Source organism: Xiphias gladius, chromosome 15 (assembly GCF_016859285.1).
Source record: "Xiphias gladius isolate SHS-SW01 ecotype Sanya breed wild chromosome 15, ASM1685928v1, whole genome shotgun sequence".
NCBI lineage: Eukaryota > Metazoa > Chordata > Actinopteri > Istiophoriformes > Xiphiidae > Xiphias > Xiphias gladius.
In genome coordinates this window covers 26,305,358-26,329,485 of record NC_053414.1, presented here as the reverse complement: position 1 = coordinate 26,329,485, position 24,128 = coordinate 26,305,358, and the positions used below count along the sequence as shown (strand labels likewise).

At 40.9% G+C, this 24,128-nt stretch overlaps 1 protein-coding gene across 1 annotated transcript; it reads right to left on the bottom strand.

Annotated features, from left to right (window-relative positions):
- Nucleotides 1–2,949: 2,949 nt before the first annotated feature.
- adra2c (adrenoceptor alpha 2C) lies at nt 2,950–4,311 on the bottom strand. Its single transcript, XM_040146697.1, has one exon. It carries the CDS (start codon nt 4,300–4,302, stop codon nt 2,950–2,952), a length of 1,353 nt encoding a protein of 450 aa, XP_040002631.1. The 5' UTR covers nt 4,303–4,311.
- Nucleotides 4,312–24,128: the final 19,817 nt, after the last annotated feature.

Sequence of the window (24,128 nt, the reverse complement as noted above, 5' to 3'; positions counted from 1 at the left end):
TCTATGAAGCAGTTTAGCAAAGATATCTGAGTATTTTCTGATTTGTGCCTCAATTCCCCGTGAAAGTTTGATTCACTAGAAAGTGATAAAGTCCTTCTCACTATCGCCGCAATGTGTCCTGAAACTGCAATGTTTTGGTCATAGACCATGATCAGCCATCATATTTCACAATATGAAAAAACACGTTTAAAGAGTTGCAACAACCAATCAAAAAGGACTGCTTTCACAAACACCTCGAACAACTAAAATAACTGATTTAAAAACAAAAACACATCCCTGAAATGAAATTAACATATCAGCAGATCTATAGAATACGATTTTTTAAAAAAAAAAAGGAAAAACACTGAATGGCAATGCAAAGTAAGTATTTTTTTATTGAAAGGTTCAAATAGTGGAGAGGAGGAGGAAGATAACCACCTGACAACAACCACTTCGAGTCTCTTTGTTCTATCGTACCCTATGGATCTTGACACTAATTAATTGTCTCATTCTGAGGATGTTTTAGTCGGCTACTGAAGGTGTATAACACAGTGGTTCCCAGCCTTTTTTGTATGATGTACCCCCATCGCGCTATTAGATGAGCTCAAGTACCATGTCATCAATACCAACCATCCTTTTCCAATTGTGTTTATTTGAATGTACTTTAAACTGCATCTCATTTAAAACGTTACATGAAAGCACATGTTGTATATTTTTTCATACAAGGCATAAAAACCGTGGAATTGATGTCTAGGCTTGGTCTGTTCGCATCCATACAACTACCACTGGGCGTGGAAGAACCTGGACGTGTAATAACGACTTGTTTGCTTGCATGCTGACGAGTTTTCATGCACTCCCAATTGCAGCATGTGATGTTCAGGTGTTAGAACTGATCCAGGTCCTGTGCAGTCGGCTTGTCATAGGCTGGAAGTACTAGTTACTGTGACAAATACACTACAGATTTTTTCCAAAATCATCATTTCTATTTCTTGTAATCAGCATAGTTAGTCTACAGTGGGAATCACTAGTGTAATTTTCTCATATGCTTTGGATATGACCTTCCATTTTGATTGGTTGTTACAGGCTTTGGCGCCAGTATAAAGGTGTTGTTTCCTGACTGAAACATTTCCCATGTAGCTGTCTACCTTTCGTGCATTAGGCAACATTTTAATTCTTTAAATTATTACAAATCACAAAAAATATAACCTAACCTAATTTCCTGTGCTAAACATTTTCCCAAACATATTTTAACCAAGGCATGAGCGCTGTTGATATAATTTCCATTCTTATCAAAGTTTAAGTAGATTATTCTTCACCGTAGTTCTCAGGCTTGAACAACAGCTTACCGAGGAGGCTATCTCAAAATGGCCGCATTTTAAAAACAGATCGTTCGTCATATGTTCTGAGTCACACAAGTGACAGCGTCAGTGTAATAAATAAACAACAGTGGCACAGCAGTAAGTTCTTTATTTGATCTTTTTAAATGTGCTCATAGCAGAGAAGTAAACACTTCTTTTAGAAAAGGACAGAGGTTGGTGTCACATGAAAATCTTTCATTGCGTTGTTCATTATACAAACAATACATTTTTATCATATCGATATATGTGTGATTATGAGGTACCACACAATAATACTGTCATCATTTATTTACACAAGAAAAAAGCATTAGCCCTTCTGGCTTCAAATGCTTAAAATGTAAAGATGAAAATATTGACTTTATACGTCATTTTTATGACTTTATGGATATAATAACAATGTGTAAGTGTGTTCTTACGTGTGTGCGAGCAGCAGATATTAAACCAGAGCAATAAGGTGTTTGGTTTTTACTGTGGCTAAGTGCTTTTTGTGGTTATAAGGGAGAGAAGAGAGGTGTGACAGAAAATAGGATGGACACACTCACGCAGACAATCACAAACTGGAAGTTGGGATAAGATGTGATAAACTCTTTATCACAACACAGTTCCTCGCGTGATTCACTTTGTCCTTCTTTTCTCTTTCTCGCCCACACATGCACGCGCGCGCGCACACACACACACACACATAGGGGGCTCTCAGTGGGTGCCCGTTCCTCTCAGCAGCACTTCTTTATTCCATCTATTTTCTCAGAGGGGAGAGGAAATTGCCCCAGATGCCATTTTACTGTACATGCCACCGTATCCAGAGCAAGTCCGAGTTCACCATAAACACGTCCGGCTGGAAAGTTTCCAGTGCAGTTCCCCATTTAGACACTTTTGAGCCCCACAGAACACTGAAGCAGAATATAACTGTAGTTTTTGGGGATGAGTCTTTTTTTGGTTTTGTTTTCATTTTTTTTTTTTTTTTTTTTTTTTTCTTAGTGAAACTGTTTTGCTACTGAAACAGTAAGCAAGGAGCCCCTTCGTCCCATTGGTCCTCATGCTGAGAGTGTGACGTAATAGAAAGGTAGAGAAAAACTGAGTAAGAGACAGAGAGAGCAGGTAGATACCACTATCTAACGTCACAAACAACAGTTGTGTGGAGATTGTCAAGGCCTTCGCATTATATTCGGTGAATGAGGTCACATTATAAATCAAGTGTCTCTGTAAACCCTTCATCTCCTGTGCGGGTCGTCCAAGCGCAGCCACTTTGGCGTGCATGCATCACAGTAATTGTTATGAGTCGGTTTATTGTATTTAAATGAAGGGAGAAGAAGTCAATACGGGAATGAGCCGAAGCCCACATCAGAGTCCAAAAGCAGTCTGAACGGTGTTTGATGAAAGCCTCCTCTGTGAATATTATCAGAGCGCTTGCTCTTGTACTTTAAGCTCTTTTTCTGTACCTTAGTTCAATCCTTTGATCCATTAAGCGTCCCTTCGTTTCAAATGCAATCCCTGAAAGTAAAAGTGTGAAAACTGGCACCCCAGGCCAGCACTATCGCACAGCTCAGAACAGTTCAAATATACGTCTGCAGGGTCAAATGTCTATTAGAAACCCAGCCATGCAGGACCCCCCTCAGAAAGAGCGTTTCCATGACTTACACAGGATCTTCTGGAAGGCTCTGCGGAAGTCCTGGTTGAAGATGGTGTAGATGACCGGGTTTAAGGAGCTGTTACAATAGCCAATCCAGAAAAAGAACTTGAACAGGGTCCCGGGGATCTGGCATGGCTCCCTGCAGATTCCATACAGGCTGTAGGAGAAGAAGAAGGGGAACCAGCAAACAACAAACACGCCCATGACAACGGCAAGTACGAAGGTGAAGCGTTTCTCCCGAGCGGCAGAGACTTTCTTTCGATTGACGGTGCTCCGGCGCTTGCGACGAGACGAGAACAGCTCCATGGACTTGGAACTTGCACGCGACTTCCTGCTGGAGTATTTCGAGGCAGAGCTGCTCTTCCTGCTGGACTTTCTGTCCTTCCTGTCGTCGTGGTGATGTTTGGAGGAACTGGAAGTTTTTTTAAGTTTCTCATCTGATGAGCTGCTATCATCAAAGTCGTCGTCGTGGTCTGTCAGCGCATGCTTCGGCTCGTTCGGTAGAGGGGATTGAGCTGCCTGCTCCTGGCAGTGCCCATTCTCACGTTCCTGGACTTTCACGCTCCCGCCCCTGTTGGACTTTAATGACCCACCTCCACCTGGTTCAGCTTTGTCCATCCCGTTCTCCAGCGGGGAGTCCACATCCCTCTTCTTCTCGGACATTGTTCTGGTCCTGGTCTTTGCCACCTGGTAGATCCGGATATATACCAGGATCATGATAACACAGGGGGCAAAGAATGATCCAATGCTGGAGTAGAGGATGTACCAGGTCTCATCATTCAGGATACACTGGGGACTGGCCTCATTGCTGCTCCTGTCCATTGATATGAGTGGTGGGAAGGAGATGACAGCTGAGATCAACCACACCACCACAATCATCCCTTTAACTCTTTTCGGTGTTCTCTTCAAGTTATACTCTACAGCCTGGGTCACGGACCAGTACCTGTCCAAACTAATAGCGCAGAGGTGAACAATAGAGGAGGTGCAGAATAGGACGTCCAGAGCCAGGTAGATGTCACACCAAATTTTGCCAAAAAACCAGTAGCCCATGAGTTCATTTGCCAGAGAAAAGGGCATGACCAGGGTGGCCACCAGTATGTCCGCGCTGGCCAGGGAGACGAGAAAAAGGTTCTGGGGTGGTTTCAGAGCTCTGCTCGTCAAAACGGCGATGACAACCAAGACGTTCCCGACTATTGTGAACAAAATCAGAAAGCTGACAAGTCCGGCCAGACCCCAGATAGCGAGCTGGGTGTACTGGGTCTGAGAGGTGGAATTAGAGGACACATTTTCTGTCTGTATCCCGTCCTCCAGGTTTGAGCTATTAAAGAAATCCATTTTGAGTTTTTTAGTCAAGCTATGACTTTTAAAAATGCAAAACGTGCGGAATTAATATGCAGAAATATCCCATCAGGACTTTAGCGCATATTTCAGTGGAGAAATCTACATCAAAGGGCATTTTTCTTTTTTCCTCACCTGCGATATTCCACATCCTGCAAGCGAGACTCTCCTTACGAAAAAAAAAAAGAGAGGGACCGAGAGAGAAAGAGAGAGAGAGAGAGAGAGGTCGCAATGTGCGAAGTCCTTTAAGCCCTTATTCCCGAAAACGTGCAGGCTGAGTCTCCGTGGTCAGAGAGCGGGCTCCTTCCTCATCGCGTCCTCTCCCATCCTGACGGCGCCCGCATCTCTCCACCTCTGCCTCCCCGTTGTGTCCTGAGAGAGGTTTGTAACAACCACGTGTCTTTTTTTCCCCTTTTTTTTTAACATCAGAAAAAAACTGGCAGGGACCCGCTCCGCCCCAGAGAAGAGAAGGAAGCGATTAGCGGAGGATCGGGGATGGAGTCGGTGAAAAAAGCGAGCAAAAAAAAAAATGTTTTCATCAGTGAAACTTTATTTGAGAGTATTTCATAAGATCAGCGTCCGCGGCTGCTGCGGGAGCGTGTCCCGTTCGTCTGCATTGTCAGAGCGAACTGGCCGCCGGTCAAAAATCGGACAGCTGATCAGTGCATGTGACCGTCGAAGGTCTGTTTCGGTATTAAGTGCTGCCGTCTGTCCTGATAGACAGAGCGAGCAGGAGGTGCCCGATGGGGTCACATTGCTGTCAAAAACGCACGAGTCCCGCACCGAGGAGAGCGCGCTCGGCTCTGTCCTTCTGTGCGCACGCTGGAGGTCAGTGTTGCAACAGCCAGCCTCGGAGGAACAAACACACACACACCATAAACATGAGCAGCATTAGCAATATGCAAAAGTGTATCTACGCAGCCATCAGGTAAATAGATGTTCCAGTATGTATCGATTAACTCGTGTCCTATGGGATAAACATAGAAAGAGCCTGTGTGACCTTGCATTGGAAACTTGTATCATTTCCCTGTACTCTCCTGCCATTATTGCTTTGTGTGTTTGAACTTGGGTAATTGTGTTGATAAGAAGATTACAGGATTACACGGTGCAGTTGTCATGCTGTGATGGAGCTTCGAAGGACTCGGCTTTTGGGGAAGTCAAAGGCGCTAAACCATCTGCATGCAAAGCAGTGTGAATGTATACAGAGTAGAGGGCTTGCATGGTATACACTATGATCAGTGAGTATACATCTTAAAGCAATGGGTTCAACCACTGGATGGGCTTTATCTCGGAAAATAAAGGGCTGAATCTACCATGACAATGACGCCCAGGTCATCTGGTATTTTCATTTCCCACGAGGACACACGTACGATGCACACTTGCCACAGAAACGATCAGAGCACCCTCTAACTGTCTCTTTCTCCCTCTGTCTCCTTCAGCCCTCACCCTCTGCTCTCTATGAGCCTTTCTCTCCCTGTCTTTCACTAACACACGCACATTCTTCCAGGCTTTTCAAAAGGATGGTTCTGCAGCAGCACACTGCCAAGGTTGTTCAAAAACGTCAGTAAAGTCAATCCAAAAAAAAAAGCCAGTGTGAAAAGTTTTTGGTCTCCCTTTTTGCTCTCTGCTCCTGTAAACCCCATCCAATTTGGGTGGTGCTGCCTCCTGGAGAAAGTCCGTCTCCCCTTTGGCGTATAGCCCGGTATTAAGTTCCTGGACCAGAGCGTTTATTGACCGTGTCTTCCAGCTAAGTACCTGTCATTAATCACAGAGCGCTCAGCCATACTGAATTAAATAGCAGCCGCAGCCACAAGAAATGCTCAAGTCCAAATTGATCCTCATCAAGGCTACGAGGTGGAATGAGGAGGGCCCAGGGGGTTGTGGACTATTTGCCTGCACGCGAAACACAGTAAGATGGTGAGCTGTCTCCAAATTGTTCCCCCCACCAGTCCCCCAAACACCCTGCTCCATCTCATACTGCCTGTTTAAATTGAACTAAGGCTTGAGTGATGCTGTAGGTCCACGTGGATGCACTCTAAGCTGATTTTGAACAGACAGACAAGCCTTATTATGGTCATTAAGTCATGTCCCAGGGCCACAGCTCTGTCCATATAATTGGGGCACCAGTGAGCGATCTCCACTATTACCAAGCTGTTTTCTTCTTTCCAACATTGTTCTCCGCTGAGGGAATAAGTTGGTTCTTCCCACCACTCGCCAGCAGCCAGCTTTTGGGTGCCAAGGAAACTGTGTTGAACACTTTTATCTCTTTAAATCCAGCCGTTGTGCTTTTTCACTCTTTTCAGAATAGTGACATACTAAATTATCATCCTTTCTGTGTTGTTTCATTATTTGTTATTACGGCTCAATCACTATACTTGTACAAAGTGTGGCCCTTGTTTGGTCCGTGTAAGAGAGTGGTTACTGGTTTGCATTCCTCTGCACTTTTATTGAAGGGCCACACTGCAGCATTTGCGGGCCTGAGGACGGAGGAGGCGCCCAGAGCTTCCTATTAAAGGGGGAAGAGAGAGGCAATATGAGCCTAATAAGATTCACCTCAGAGAGCTTCAAAAAGTTTATAACACTTGATGTGTTCTCACAAGGTAACATGACCAGCCTTTTGTGGCCCCCTGAAATCCAGTACAGTGGCCACTCCAGTCATTGTGCTTCATCAGCTCCTCATAATAGCCAGAGGACATAATGCCACAGGCGTCTACCTCCTACTTTTGAACTTGTATCATCTACCTTTAACTATAGCACATGTATGTATGACAAGTGCACTGAATACATTAAGTCTATGCTAACAAAGGCTAATTCCCTAAAAGTATTGAAGCTGCTACCAGTAACGTCAGCCAGTTCTAATTTTCACACCCTCCCTAATGTGCAGTGGTTTCCATATAGCCCCCCTGCATAAGGGGAGGTATGGTACCAGCTGTTGACAGTGACAAATGGCAGTGCTACTTGGGAAGCCAACTACAGTGCCTTGAACAAATAGTTCAGTGAAGCAACATCCAGCCCAGGGGAGTTTCTCTCTTGCTAGCATCACCTCACAGAACAGGGCCTGCTTCTTATCTAGTACCTTGCCTTTCTGTGACAAATTACCTTGTAGGAAAAACAGTAAAATAAGATCAATGGAATGGTTGATTTGGTTTTTTTGGACTGCTTTCAATGTGAGGGATTTGCGTTTTTTGTGACCATAAATCTAATTCTATTAGAGAAAAATAAAGTTGGTGTTGTTGATGTCTCTTAGCTCCCTATGCCTCCCTATAAAATAATTTCACATCTCTCAAACTGATCCCAACCGATCAATCATTCTCAGAGGCATCAACATTTCCTCTCTGAACCATTTGCATTAAAAAAAACCCTGCTGGTGTCTATGTGTGTTTTTGTGTGTGTGTGTGTGTGTGCCGGGAGCTGGGTGTAAAGCTAGGTGCATTTTAAACATAAGAGGTAATAGATTTCAGTTGTGCTCTCTGCCCTCAATGTGAACTTGCAAATTATACTTAATGGATCTGCACAATAACTTGCAGAGACTGAGGTGACTGCTGAATGGTTTAAGTACAGGTCATGTTAATCCAGGATCTTTAATTTGAAGTTTCTGAATGCTTTATTACCATCCAGTTGTGAAATTTTGTTTTTGAAGAATTAATTTCTTCTGTGTTTTGAACATATAGAAACTTTTTAAAATCAAGAAAGTACAATCGTTAGTCCAATTAATAGTCCAGTAGTATTTTCACTACTACCATTACATACTACCATTTCATTTGATGAAATAATTTTGTAGAATCAAACAAGACCTAACCAAAATAGTTATTTTCTTTAATTTTTTTATTTCCATCTATCAATAACTCTTTCAAAAAGTTTTTTGTCACATTTTATCGATGCTTTTGTTGTTGCGGTAGTATTCAGTGCACAACTCTCTTTGCCCTGTCAGATTCCAGATGAATCTACACAAGGCTGCTGAAAGTGAAGAGGCATTTTAAGAATTCTTATTGATGGACCGGCATATTATTTTGGAAATGTGGCTGATATTCAGCACAAAATTTTAAAAAATAAGAATAAGAGGCAAGTGAAACAGATGTAGGCCAAGGCTACATAAAGTATAAAGGCTCTATTCCTCTGAGTACATTCTGGCATTTCAGAATTTGGGCAGCTTTTTTTCATCAAGAAGCTACAGATATCTGTACAGACTGGACATGAAAAGAGGGCAGATGTGCTGTACTTTAATTGATGGCATGGAAGCATTTGCTGGTGATCAGTGTTTTGTATGGCACTGCCTGAAGAGAGTAAAAATATGAGCAGCAAGTGGTAAGAATACTGTTATAAGCCCCTTTCAGCTCCTCAGGTGATCAGCGTTAGAGACCATGTTCTGAAAGTCAGTGCTTCGATTTGAAAATGGCCTGTCCATTCCTGTGGACCAGCAAGTACGTGAATCTCCTGTGGAAGGCACGTGTTCCAACATCACGGCAAAGACTGTTACCTTAGCAGTAAATTTATTCAAGTTATATTCTACATAAATATAAACAGATTTATTGATACAATTCTAACTTCAGTTTTTAATGCAAGTTACGAGGATATCTATACTGTAAACCTGCTAACTACTTTACTAATTAAATAAATAAATTAGCCTAAATTAAGAAAGAACTGTACTAGATCCCTGGTTAACAAGCAACACATAAAACTTACTGTGCACTGTGGTAATTATCAGCATGGTAGGAATGTGTCTCACTTGAAAATGTTGATGAAAATGTTGGATTAAAGTTAAAGATAAGTCTTCTGCGGCAGCTCAGTGGCAATGTTTGCCTTTTACATGTGACCTTTCATAATCGGTTCAAACATTAAGGTTCACCTTCCGCTCATTCTTATATAAGTGTTTGGGCAGAAGAAAAGAAAAGACTACATCGCTTCAGACTAATATATCAGTCCTATTCAAGGTTTCTTCTCGTAGAACTAATGTCATCTGTGTCATTCAATCATTTGAACTGGGCACTCTAGCTATAATTAATAAATGTGGCTGTAAACATATAAAATCATATAGCTTTTCCAAAAGCGATGCCCCAGAATGGTCACTACAAAGCCCTGTCAGCCTCATAAAACCTTTTGGATATCTGCTGTAGCACAGCATAGCCTACTGTTACAGTGCTGAGACACAACTCCTTAGTTTATGCAATTGTCCTGAGAAAGGTTGACTGTCCAATTATAAGTAGCGCCTCGCTCAAGATAAGTGGCTGTACAGTGTCTGGCCTGGCAGAGCCATTACTGTCCATCTGAATTACAGCTGGGCCTAACTGGCAGATCTGCAGGCAACTCAAGCATTAGGAACAGAGGGAATGTGTTGAGAACATGACACCCCAGACGTAGACCGACATCAGTCGACTAGATGTTGCATCATGATCTGTTTTGCAGATCCAGATTGACTTGCCATTTGTGAAAAATGACCAACTGTGAAGTGTCACAGAGAGAGAGAGGTCACAGATTGGCCAAGAGAGGAAGAACAAATGGATCTGGGAGTCAAATGTGAGACTGGAGATGGGAGAGAGTGACGGATTAGCTATGAGAGGTCAAGGGTCGTCATTAGTTTTGATTTGCCAATGGAATCAACACCTAAGAGTAAAACGCGAACCTAATAAATCTGGAGATGTTGGACCCATGATACATTATCCTGTGAGTCAGTCCTCCTCAGCTGTAGGCTACCTCAAAGGAATACTGCCTAATGTGATATAAAATGATTCCAAATCAAGACATTCAGCTGTAAATCACTTTCAGGCACCACCTCTACACCAGCAAAGAGCTCAGCTGTGCCAAACTTGTCGTCTGATGAAGTAAAGCAGCCCGAAGCTCCAATTTGGGACACAGAGTAGTGAAGAAAAAGAAAGAGGAACATCGAAGAAAGGGATACTGTAAAAAGCAAACAGGAATCAAGAGAGAGAGAAAACACCGGAGAAAGAATGAAGCCAGCTGAAGACCAATGAGATGGAGATGCAAGAGTAGAGATAAATCTTAGGAAAAAAAGAGTCTGGGTTGCCTAGATTGCTCCATCAGATTGTATGGGCTGGTAGAACCCTTTCCTCTTCAGTTTAGTAGCAGTAGTGTTGAAAGATATTACTAACGCTTTGGGAATTGAGTGGCAAATCGGAATCTGCTTCCTATCTTACTCTTAATCATGTTCCAATGTACCATTCTACCCGAGGCGTTGGTCTGGTCATTTTTTCTTTTCGTTGTTCTTTGCCTGCATGTGCACATGTACAGCTTGTAGGCATGTGCCTATTAACTGCTTCTTGTGGACTCATGTTATACCCCTGCATTATAACAGGCTTTTAATTTGTGATTAGTTAAGATCTGATGGTCAGACGTTACCTAAGGGGCAATCATGACAAGCAGTACAGAAAGTGGACCTATACTGTTTATTGGATTGGGCAATAATGAGGATGTAATTAGTGATTTTATTGGAAAGTTTTCTAGACTGTGTTCAACATCAATCAGTGTTATGTCGTAACATTTTTTAGTATCTTAGTAATCTTAGTGGAGAATATGTTTTTTACTGATTGCGTGAAGCCATTCATGTAGCTTTGACTGGTTAGTGCAGACCAACTTACTGTATCCTCATCCTCTATTCCCATTTCAAAATTTTCTTTAAACGATATCCCCAATGTTATTTACATTGATACTAGACTCTTCTGGGTGACGGAACAATCTAATTGGTTTATTTTGTGGCCATTAGGTTTATTGCAGACACTTCTAAATACTACAGTAACCAAGAGCTTCGGTTACCGTTGCCAGGGAGAAGAAGCCAGTCATGGGCATCAATCAGAGCAGTTACAAATTCAACTCTCCATTGTTGAGTTTGTGAAAAAAACATAGTTGAGCTATGGTTGCCAAATTCACCCAAAATTGACCCAGAATTCAAAGGAAATTTGTTTATCTGCAGATTCTAAAATCTGTTTCGGTTAACACTATAGTCTTCAGCTTCCACCCACCATAGTGCTGAAATTCAAAATGGGAATTGCTGTTAGGTCTCCCCTATGTACACAGGCTTGTACCTTTGACTTTTTAATCAAAGAACCTGATATTATCTCCCACAGTTGTTCATCTTTTGTACTGATGATTCAGCCGGGAGAGTTTCATGTCCATCCAGCCATAGACGTGCTCCAACTCTGAATCACATAACTTTGTGTATGGGAAAAACAAATGGCACTTTTATTTCCAGCGCAGGAGCACTTGAAATAGTTCCTCCTGCTTTCAAACTCCGGTACGGCTCAGAAGCACAGCCCCCTGACCAATATCACTGCCACCACTCTGCTTCTAGAGGGAGTTTTGATGTTGCTGGTGGTGGGGAAGGTGATTGGTAAATGTTGACATCAGCATCGGGATCTTGAAGCAAATTTGCATCTCTATGATGGGATTTGACATAGAAATGGGCAGGTGGGTGTCACAGCAGGCAAAGTTTGAATCAATGAGCTCTGTGAAAATCATAGTATTTTATCAAACTGCATTCAAATTTCAACTTATTTTTTGCTGCTGGAATAAAAGTCCAATCAGAAACCTTGGCAACAGTCTATTTCACCAAACTGCAACAGTTATTAATAGCAAGCAGTAAACCACATTTGAACTGATGAGACAATAGATCCACCCACAAGCAGTAAATTATGGTTGCTGTCAGCACCTTAACGCATCAGTATGCCTCAAACCAGTTGCTTGTTGGATTATCACGCAGTCTCTAAAACTGTCCACTTTCGCCTTTCAGGGCAGGAAAGACCACTTTGCTCAGCGAATGGCCAAGGGTGTGAAGATAAGAAGGTAGGCAGGCCTTGAACTCTCAAGCTCTCATTTTCATTCTTTACCCAACTAATTCCTATGCTTTTCCTGTTATAATCGAGTGCAACACCTTGAATGCCATTGATAAGAGACTGTTAGCAAGTCTGATCCATTATCCTTAATTTGTACGAATTACAGCATCAGTGTAAGTGTGACCAAGCCTTCTGACAAACTTGCATGACAAAATTCACCTTTGCTCAACTTTGACCCGCAAAACAAAAATAGTAGCAGTGAAAGCATTATTATTCTAGTGATGTGCCATTTTGTTGTCTACACTGTTAGATTACAAACTGCATCTTTGCTTTCATAGACCGTTAACACTTAATAATCTCTCTTCTCATTCTTCATTATGTACATCAGACCATCAGTGCAGGGCACAGAGTCTCGTCTTACAGCTGGATCAAAAAAGTTCTGGCTATCAATGAATGAGGAAGTCAGTGAGAGTGAATGAAGTCGTTATCCTGATTGGACTTTCACTTAGGTCCATTCCTATCAGTTTTTCCAGAAGTTTGTGTCTTTCACTGTGATGTAGTAAATACGTTTATGTTTGATTTGGTCTGGGAAAATTATTGTGACACATTGTCGTTTGTTGCTGTTTCTCTCGTATGTTACAAGCTGAGCATTGCATGATGCAAACCATTTTGTCCTTGCCTGTCTGTCTACTTTCCTGGCCTGTATCTATATCTTTTTTCTCTCCCTGACTTTTTCTATTTGCAGCTAAGATTGTAACATCTTTCAAGCTGTGAAGGTTTTGGATCAGTATTGTTTTGGTGTGTTGTTATGAGTGTGTATGCGTGTGTTTTCTCTCTGTTGGATGTGTACACAGTTCTTCACTAACCTTGCCTTTATCCAAGTCTCACAGGCAACTTGCTTTATTCAATAGATAATCAAAGCATTTGAATCTCCTTTAAGTTTGGGAAATACTCTCTATCTGCAGACTGTCTCCCTCTAAGCCCTTTTTAGCCTGCACTGTGGACAGGCATTGACAGTCCCAGCTGATCTGAATACAGACTTTGCCTTTGTGGTGTCAGTGTGGTTTTTCAGCTGGAGCGGTGACATCTCAGCTTTCTCCCTGATCATGCCTCCTCCCCTCCACTGTGAATAATGGATGGTGTATGTTAAATGTGTGTGTGTGTGTGTGTGTGTGTGTGTGTGTGTGTGTGCCTGTGTGTGTGTGTGTGTGTGCCTAGTGAATATTTGAAATCGTACAGTTAAATGATACCGCATAGTGAGAGAGACAAGGGTTAAACAGCTAGTGTCAAGGCAAATTCCTTGACACTAGCTATTCAGGGTGATTCTCTCCATCACCCTGAACATTATGTTTTCACATTTTTGGACTTTGTTGTGTGTGTGTGTGTGTTTGTGTGTTTCAATGCGTGGTTTGGCTTGACTGGTTTCAATTACGCTGAGCTCAGGCTGATGGGAGGAGAATAGGGAGATTTGGACAAACTAGATTGTTCTGACTGGACTAAGCTGGACTGATTTTTAGGAGAGAGGACGCATCAAAACTGGGAGGATTTCAAGAGAAATTCAATTTTTTACAACTCAGAATTTATGTTCATCCATCATTCCTTGTGGTTATGTACACGCAAATGCAGTTGTAGAGTATAAATACTTAAATGTTAAATTTTTCATGTTTGGAAGTTGGGACCATGTCATGCTCTGCATCTCCCTTATGCCCCCACCCTACTCCTCTTACTATTCTTCTCTCTCTTCCCCTCTCTGCGGAGGTTTTCTTTCATTAATGTCCCAAACAAAAGAGCTAATCTTTTCCTCTTTGCTCTGATTTGTAAACCTGATTTGCTACCATGTTCAGTCATTTGAAGAATGTACCAGCCAATGTTTGTACCTGTCAGTGATGAATAACTGCAAGTAATATTTTAGCATTTTGAATGGCAGTGATTTTTGTGTAAACACAAGGGTAAAATGTCTGATTTACAGTTTCAGTCCCCATTAAAAAGCAGAAAATGTTCTTTTGTTTAGGTCCTTGGTTTCTAAATTGATCCAATAGCCAGCTAAACCCTTAAACAGATTTTGAATATAAAAGGAAAGCAATCTTGCACTCCTGTAGATATGTGTCGATCTCTTACCCTCCAATCCTTATTGTGAGGCTCACAATATCCTGAAGAGACAACAGGTTTTGCATTCTCTGTCAGAGGCGGTATCTTAATGGTCTTACCCCGGAGTTACAGTTAATACACAATGCAGATACTGTAATGTGACACATATGTTGCTCAATTAGAGAACTTTTACAATTTCCTGCTGAAAGAAGAGACCATCCGAGGCTAGAATTTAGGGCTTAACCCTGCAATCCTAGTCTCACAGTAATCATTCACTTCTAGGAGCACATCACCATGGCAACTGCTGCAAACGTACAGGAAAACAATACTCCAAAAACTGTAACACCTGCATATATCATAATATTTGATACATATTCATTTTTAATCAAAGGAGAAATCCCTCTGTAGCCCTGTGGAACATTTTAGCCTTTTATAGCTCATTGTTTTGGTTTCACTGAGTATCACCTATAGTATATTAACAGTCCCCACGGGTAGCATTTCCATCACACAAGCTATGATAAAGCAACTGCCCAGAACCAAACAGCAGGCAGACAAAGGTAGCATCCTAGCTGGTCAAGAAAGGCTAAGATTTAGCAGCTACATAGCCAGATATTTCCCTCAGAGGGGGGTTGAGACCAATACATCAAAAATTCACTCTCCTTTTAGCTGTGTCTTAATAATGCCTTTCTGGGTCTGTCTGGAGTGTAAGTAGTCAATGGTTTGTTAGCACATTAGCATTAGAAAAACATTTTTATTAGGTGATAATATGTCATAGCTCTGCATCTGTCAGCTTGTGTTGTGTTTCCTGCGCCCTATGGGCCAGAAAGAGTTTAAGGGATCTAAAGCATTTAAAGGGTTTTTTCAAAAGTCCAGGTAGTTAACCTCAGTCCTTGTCCCATTTTGTGGTTTTGTTGCACATTTTATCCACTTTTGCGTGGATGTCGACTCCCAACAAGCTCTCCTGTTGCTTACAATTTCTTTGATCCTTGCCCACGATGAGAAATTGGCCATGCCAAATGTTCAGAAGCCACGTGTGTTTATATCCAGCTGGGCAGCAGAATTTTGTTTTTAGAAATGATTAAAGGTTTTTTGAGGGCACAGAGGGATAACGAAAGGTAAACATTGCCTTGCCAAAACATTACTTAAAGAGAAAGTGAAAACGAAGCTAAGTTGCAGCAATTATTTACAAATAACTAGGAAGGGTTATTTTTGAAGCTACTGAACTTGGGTACTGTACAATTCTCTGCATTGTGTATACACACTCACTTTTTATAAGCAATTCTTGAGTGTAACATTCTGAATCTAGTCACATTACATGTAAATATACCTGTGGGTGGACAGAACCAGTTGAAAGTCAAATTCATGAAACCAGATAGGGAAGATCAGGATCTTTAGCTTTTTTGTAACCAGCAGTCATGCAAATACACTAATCGTATGTTAACTTTCCTCTCAAGAGTTTAACAATTCTTGTAACCCCCCCCCCCACACACGATGAAAATTGGATACATACACAAACACTGTCTACATCCAGCTTCCTCACAGAGTTGAACAGCAGACGCAGCCAGCGGCTGCCAATCCTGGACATGAGCACGGCATGGCTAATTTAATTACGGCTACACATAATGAAATGAAGATTATACATAACATGTACATCCGTACACAATCACATTCACACACCCATCAACTCACACACAAATACAGACAGAGCACTCATTTGTATTCCTCACGCATTTTTCCTGTTTCCAGCAAGTGAAACCAACCCCACACATACACACACAGTCTCCGGATAATTCTGCCACACAAATACACACAAACCTCTGCACATGCAAACATATGGTTGCAACTCGAGCAAACGTATGTACACTGTCAACACCAACAGACAGTTTACATACTAGGTAAGTGTGTTTTGTACAAACAAACATGAACACACACACACACACACATATATGTGTATATATACGTATATTTACTGTATACAGATATATATATATATATATATATATATATATATATATAATTTTAACACAGGGTTTATAAGCTTCCCTGTGAGAAGAGAACCACAGGTGCTCTCTCCCCTCTCTTTCTATTTTTCTAATCACATGAATTACACAGCCCATATTGCCTCGCTGCCAGTCAGCCAGATGTAAAGCCATAATTAGGAAGGTTATTTTCCTGTTGCATACCAGCGTTTATCTTACTGTGGATGTAACAGCTTTTATAAAGTATGTGGCACTATTTACAATGACAGTGTTCCTCCTTGACCATGGTAAGCTAATCTGTGTGTGGGTGTGCATGTGTGTGTGGGTGTGCGTGCGCGTGTGTGTCAGTGTTTGTGTGCGTGTGTGTATTTCTGTGCGCGCGTGTGTGTGTGTGACACAGTTTGAGACGTGTGGCTTTTTAATGAGCCTTGTGTTCAAGGCTGTTCGAACATTAACCAGATGTGAGTCCTTATTAAGTGAAGTTCAACACTTGCTACAAATCAGCTAGATGCATAAATACAGAGTTCCAAGAAGATCTGAATTCTGTGTGGCACTGTTTGGCTGTCCTTACGTTTATGATTTAAAATATCTATTCTCTGAGTAGCTGCTTGTCCTTATATCAAACAACAGATGCCGGTTGTATGGAGGTTGCAAATCATTGACAGCTGCCATCTTTATGTCACAGACCCCGCGCCTGACTTATTTGGCTTACTAGCATTATATCTAGTGTTACTTAAGAACTCTACTTTTCTAAACAACACCAGTTATGTTTACGTTTAGTGTTTCTTATCAAAATGCATTATCTGTATCATTGAGGTCTGAAAAATGTGGAGTGCCTTTCCTTTTTCACAAAACGTTTGCAAGGCCAATTTTTAATTCATATTTAATTGTTGCATTCATGTCACATTCATGTCATGTTATGACAAGCAGAGAAGTCTAAAGAGCTGCTAACATCAGCCTCTGAGTTTTAATTCTGAGTTGGCGATAACAAGAAAATCCACCACGGCATACACAGTTTGTCTGTACCCGGTTTGACTTGTTAGCAACCTGCTCCAAATATGTAACACCACAAAAGTAGCTATAATTTTGACTATTTATATGATGTGACTACAGAGTTAGCAGTGCGGTAACCATCTTGGCATAATGTGTGAACATTCCCAAGTTGGAATAACGGGACGTTTTACTCTTCCTCCCATTCTGGTGACATTGCTTGAATGCAACCAAAATTGTGCATTTAAATCCAAGTTTGATTGTCAGCAATTTCTGTCTCCACTGCCTTTGTTGGCACGTTGCTACATTTGTTGGTGCTGTCAGTCAGCAGAATGCCGTGAAACCTTTGGCTGAATGTAAGCTCCTGCGAACCTGCATCCCCTGTGTGCTTGGTCACAAGCATGTGTGTCCCGGTGTGCATACACGATACAAACAAAACAGGGACCTACTTGTGAAAAGTGCCCCACAGCACTACCTGTGGTCAAACACTCCACAGGTTGCCTTTAATTTACAATTGTGAGTAAGATTTTTTTTTTTAAACAAAAAACAAGTTGATTTGTTCTGTTTTTTTAACAGTAAAATAGATTCACGTAAAAATAGTTTTACTTGAGTCTATAGGTACAGAGGCCCTGAGAGACAAGCAAAATATTTTATAATGTCTCACCTGACTTCCCAAAGCTTTTCTGGCAGAATGCTTTTGACAATTAAAATGCATTTCCATCCAAAAGAAAGACATGACAGTATTGATGCACAACTTGCTAACACACAGTATATTTTCCCACACACACTTAAACAAGTGGGTAAAGGCACAAACACACAGGCCCACATTTTAGATGTGGGGATTGTTTGCTGGGTTATGGCTTCTTTGATCCTTAATGGTGTCGAAATGGTCCATCTGCTGCCTTATAAACCTTTCTCTGAGCCCTCCCACTTTGGATGTCTATCACTCTTTTTCACTTTCATTACACCCTTCTCTCTTTTTGTTTCTGTCGTTCATTCAGAGTCACACACTAATGCCCACCCTTTCTCACTCTCACACACGCACACACACACACACTCATGTTATGGTGTATTCGTGCCTCTGGTTCGTTCATCTCCAGTCATCGGAATATAAAATCCCCGTCTGATTGTTCTCTGCGAACCCAGGCCCCCGTAATACCAAAGCAGTTATTGCAGCCCCACACATCTGTGTGTGTGTGTGTGTGTGTGTGTGTGTGTGTGTGTGTGTGTGTGTGTGTGTGTGTGTGTGTGTGTGTGTGTGTGTGTGTGTGTTTGATAGCTTATGTGAATCAGGGTATGTCTTTCATGAGTCTACGTGTGTCTGCATTGTGCTGTGTGTCTGGCAGGCAGGTATAAAACAGCTCCGTTTTATGTTCTTGTCACATCAATATTACTGCGTCACTTACCAGTCTCTCCTACAGCCATAAAACTGCTAGAAAGAGGCTATACAGTCGTAGAGGAAGGAAAGGTATATACATCTACAGATTCAACAAAATGCTGAGACAAAACCAACGAATAAAAACACAAAGCACGGATTTCTCTTCCCTATTTTATTTTATTGTTGCATTGCTTTTATTCTTCCATCATTCTAACTTCAGTATGTCTTAACCATTTTCAACCTACCCCATTGTAGAGAAAAATAACATATGAATCAGGGAAATCAACAATTAACATATCAGCATCACCATATTCAACCCCAGCTTGTAATCAGTTATTTTATTTACAAAAGCATACATCGATCAGCCGCAACGTTAACTGGTTTGAATGTTGTGGCTCATCTGTGTATATGCTAATTAGCATACAATAAACATATTCATGGAAGACAGCTAGAGAATAATGTCTTTGTATGAAGTAGGCCACCACAACGAGAAGAAAACTGCAAACGAAAAGGGTTTTGTCATGAATTTGGTCATGATCCACATAATCACTCCACTGCAACCTGCAGGCTGCAACGTGTTTTTGTGTGTGCTCGTGTGTCTCGTCTTCCCATCTGACCACATCTGTGCGTTGTCTGCTACTTGGTGGAATGTGTTCAAAGGAAAGTTGAAGTCTCACATTGTTCTTTAGACAACAGCTAAAAATAATAAAGTTTTGGTGATGAGGTAGCAGATTTAGATTATACCATCATAGTTTTTTTTTTACGTAGTAATATAGTAACATACTAAATTCATGTTTCTGTACTGTCTTTTGATTGTTTGTAGTTTGGAAGATTGTAAACAGGTCCCTGCACTTTCATTAATGCGATGTATCATCATTTGTACTTTGCTCTCTCTCTTTGTTTTTTTCTTTTTTCAACTTCTGCTTTATTAATTTATTTTATTTTATTCTATTCTATGTTAGCACGTAGATTCTATTTTATTATTTACATATACAGTATATTGTACATTTACAATATATATATATGTTTATTTTCCTATCTACATATTTTATTTTATTTTTTTTTAATCTTTACAAAAAACTACCTTTTGAAAGATGGGCATCATACTGGCTGTAAAACTCACAGAGGACCAAAGTGGCGGACCCGCTCACTGAACGACATCGCCATCTCTAGAAAACAGTTTAACCCATAAATACTTGTACGTGGCTTTACATAGTTATTCTGTCCTTCACTCTATCTTGTTTACTTCAACTCCAGTCAGTGATCTCCTAAATGCCTTTTGGCAAGCCCCAGGTAGTTTGTCTGGACTTGTATCCAGCTGGGTTTTAACTTGCAGGTTCAGGTAGAAATAATAATAGTCACAGTAAGAGCAAAGGCAGAGGATCCAGTAGAGAGAAAGCAAGAGGTGCGCACACTCATCCTTCAGAACACAACATGTCATGGAGCAGTTTTGCATAATGATCTGTTGTGTCTACTGAGTCTACTGTCGGTAGAAAATTTGGTATCCTGTTCTCCCTGAATGACAGCTGAGTGTCAGTGCAAAATGTTGCAGTAAGAAAGAATTCCTTGCTCTTTCAGCCTAAAAACAAATACCGACATTTACTTGTTTTATGTTCTTGAACTTTCTTCCCCTATTCATTCTTTTTGTTTATACTTACACTTCTAATGTGGTGACCTGTTTTATACTCTGGAAACATTATTCAAATGTCTCTCTGAGTTGTATACTGCCAATTACCATCTGGAAATGTTTTGGTGACACTGACTTTATATCATCTGCTGTCCATTTTGGCCATGGTGAGAAAAGTTCCCCAAGCAACAAAACACAATCAATTCGTGATTGTGTTCTGTCTCTAAAAGCTGCCTTGTTACAGTATTTTGGTGTGGACTTTTCCTTTAACCATTACTAATAATCCCAGAGACTATGGCAAGTGTTCCTCTGAGAGGCTATCAGGAATTGAATCGGTTTCAGCTGGCTACACTGATAACTCTGTTGTTGTACATGAAGTACTGTCAGTCTGTGCGTCTCGTTCCTGGCTCCCGTGGAGAAGCTCTGAGAGTGACATGGAACATTAACACCTCCATTGCAGTGTTGTTCCCACACATCCCTCAGCAGTGTGAAACCAGATGGATAGCTTCTCATTGGGAGAGTATTGCATCTTTGCTGTTTTTTCACTCCTGCACCTCATGAACAGTAGATGTTATCTAACCTCGCGCGTGACGAGTGCACTGAGTGAAATAACAATAAATGTGCTACTCCTCTCTGAACCATTTGCATTAAAAAAAAACCCATGCTGGTATCTATGTGTGTGTGTGTGTGTGTGTGTGTGTGTGTGTGTGTTCGCAGGCACCCATGGATGTATTACTCCTTAATGTTTGTGAGACATTCGATGTAAATCATTGTGTGGAGTGGAAAAGATTATGAAGTGACTCTTGGGAGGTATTGATTACCTGAAAGGGCTTCTCTCTCCTCCTCTCCCGGGCTGGTTCAGTCCTCTGCACTACATCTTCTTAGAACCTGCCAATAAACCTCTCGTCTAAAATATATTTAAAGGGGCACAAGGGAATCATGACATTTATAAAACTGCCTTTGCAACCAGGGAATTACAACTCAGATTTCTGGCACTGCCTACAGTAGCATATAACTGACACAAACAAAAAAGTCTCATTTTCACAACATAGATGAGTAACTTTGAAGTGAAGAGATCCAGCAATCCAACACGTCTTTTAAGGACAGGAATGTAACTAATGATTATTTTGATATTGATAAATACATAATCATTGTTATTTTTTGATTAATTGATTGTATGTTTTGTACATAAAATGCCCTATCATAGCAAATCCTTATATAGGAAAATCTGGAACCAGCTGCTGTTGGCATCTCTGCTTAATCAAATACTTAAATGATTAATAAGTTCTCAAAATTGTTTTTAATTACAACGCTATTACTCTTGATGGACTAATCTATTGATTAATCATATAAACACTACACTTGCAAAATGAGATAACACACCTTGTGAGAGAACTGGGTAATTGTTCCATGACAATGCCCCAATCATTCCACTGAAGTCGCTAATTGTGTTAATGGGCTTTCTCAGATTTCATTTTGGGGCACATAGAAAATTTGCACGAGTGTTTTCCTCTGGTTGACCTGGCTGACTTCCTGCTAGCTTCCCAACCACATGAATAATATAAAACTAGTGCAACTCGCTTTTAAATTTTTATTCTACATAATGGCTCAAATTTTGATTATACAAGAATCATTTTGGGGTGCTTGTGATGCTCAGAAAAATGTATGCATTTTTTTACAGCTGTTCCTTTTGAAATAATTCTATATGGAGAAAGTCTTTTTCGGCCAGTGGGCGTCATGTGACCTGCAAGTCTGACTTGCCATGACGTCAAACTCACTTTGCATGAGGTTACATTACTAATCATCAGTGATGTAACCTGGAGTCATCAGATAAGACACCCACACCCCACATTTGTCGATCAGGCCTCCAGCTTCTGTTGTAGTTGCAGTTGCCCTCCCATGAATCTGCCATCTTTCTTCATCCATCCATCTCTCTCTTCTCCTCTCTCCTCCAGTCTGTCTCAGCTGCTTGCTAATCTTCTCTTGCAGTATATGGAAGCTGGAATAGTGCATCTGCATCTGCACACACAGCACAACAACAAGCAAAGGAGAAGCAAGCACTGACGGTGTAGTGCTGGGAGGTGGGGGGTGGGAAAAAAACAGAAGAAATTAAGAATTAAAATTCTTTATCAGCCTGCAGCTTACAGCCCAGAGAAAGAATGTTTTTTCTGTCTTGGAGAAAATTAAATAATTAAAATACCCCTTGTTACTTGATTGTGATTGTTCAAACAAAAACAAAAAAAAAAAAAAAAAAACAAACATGAAAGCAATAATGAGAAAAGATATAGCAACATCAGATCTGAATTAGCCATATGTTTTTTGAATTTTCCATCCAGGTATCCCAGCAACTAAGTATAGGGAGACGCCCCACCCTCTTGGTTTGAGCTGTGACTCTGATGAAGCCGATGGTCTGCTTCTCTGGCTGTTTATTCTGATATCTCCGCAGTAACTGTAGGCAGTGTAATAAAAATAACACCACATCTCTGTCTGGTTCATTTTTGGAAAAAAATTTTTTCAAAAATTTGAGTGGGAGGGAACTGCAGTGTCCTGAAATTACCATGGCAGGCGGTTTTGTGTCAACACAGGGCACGTGTTGGAAAATGAAGTGAAGTAATTATGGAGCCACTGGTACTGACCAACAACCCTATCAATTCCCCACAAATGTATGATGGTCACTTGTGCTGTGAGATGGTAAAATATTAATTACTCCTACTGTTAGTATTAGCACTTTGTTAGCAGGGCTAGTTATTTTCACTTAATAAGTTAAGCATGATCATGACATTACCATGCTTAAGTTATTAGGCATGGTTATGTCATGATCCACTATAACAGAAGCCATTGTGTGTAATCATACATCTATCCCGTATTTGTCCTTCTGTCAGTGTTGCAGTGGTCACTGTATCCTGTTATTTCTCAAATATTTCACAAAAGACATAATTAAGTGTGGAAAATGGTGTTGTATAGAAATCAGCATTTTTGGAAGGCAGTGCTTCCAAAAAAAAAACTGGCTGCCAGATATTCTGTTGAGCTTTCTACTGTCTGAAAAGAACTTCCTAACTTCCTAACTGTATATCTGTAGCTGTATAGCCGGGTCTGCCTTTGGGTAACACAATGTACTAGGGTTACACATACCTCTACCTAGTAACAAATAAATCATTAATACCCATGGTTCGGAGTCTACAGTGCGGGATGTGGAAAATGATATCATGGGAGCCGCTCGATGTGGCAAGCAAGTCTTAACATGATAAAGGTCATCTGCATTTACTTTCCTCATGAATTCCTCAAGGGGAAGTGAAGAGAAAAGCAAGTAGGTACAGATGTGCACTCACTCATGTTTTAACCTCTGCTCCCAAACACAGGAACATGCCCACATACTGTGATGGATGAAAGCAGTCTACCCCAGTGGCCAAAGACAGCTCATGCAAACAGACGGGTGTACTCTGTAGTTAAAGGTCATGTTAATTATATACACATCTCTCTGCTGCACACCCACTAATACAAATACAAATGTGTGTAGAGTGAGATATATAAACAGTATATAGACTCTCTCTCACTCCGTTGCAGTTTTCTATTTCAGTATTGTAAGCTCCTAAGACTGATGTTCTACAGCGTTTGAACCACTTGATGAGCACTTGAGCCATATTGTCACTGTAGCTCTTAATTCATTGGGTTTTTTTCACATTATACAGTATGTACTTTCACCAGCAGGTCAAAGTTTTCATTTGTCCACAGAAATATTTTGACATCTACTGGATGGATTGGACCAAAATTTGGTGGAGACATTCATGATTCATGAGACAATTCCAAGACATTCTGAATTAAATATCTCCACAGCTACTGGATGAACTACCATGATACTGCTCTCCTTCGGGTAAGACAGTCATTTTACCCAAAAGATTAATCCTAATAACCTTCATTTTCCATCTAGTGCCAACATCTGATCAAAAATTTCAATTTGTCCAACCACGCTGGACCTA

Excerpts from the sequence above, each read along its gene's own strand:
- adra2c (XM_040146697.1), bottom strand. The coding sequence starts at position 4,302 with ATGGATTTCTTTAATAGCTCAAACCTGGAGGACGGGATACAGACAGAA.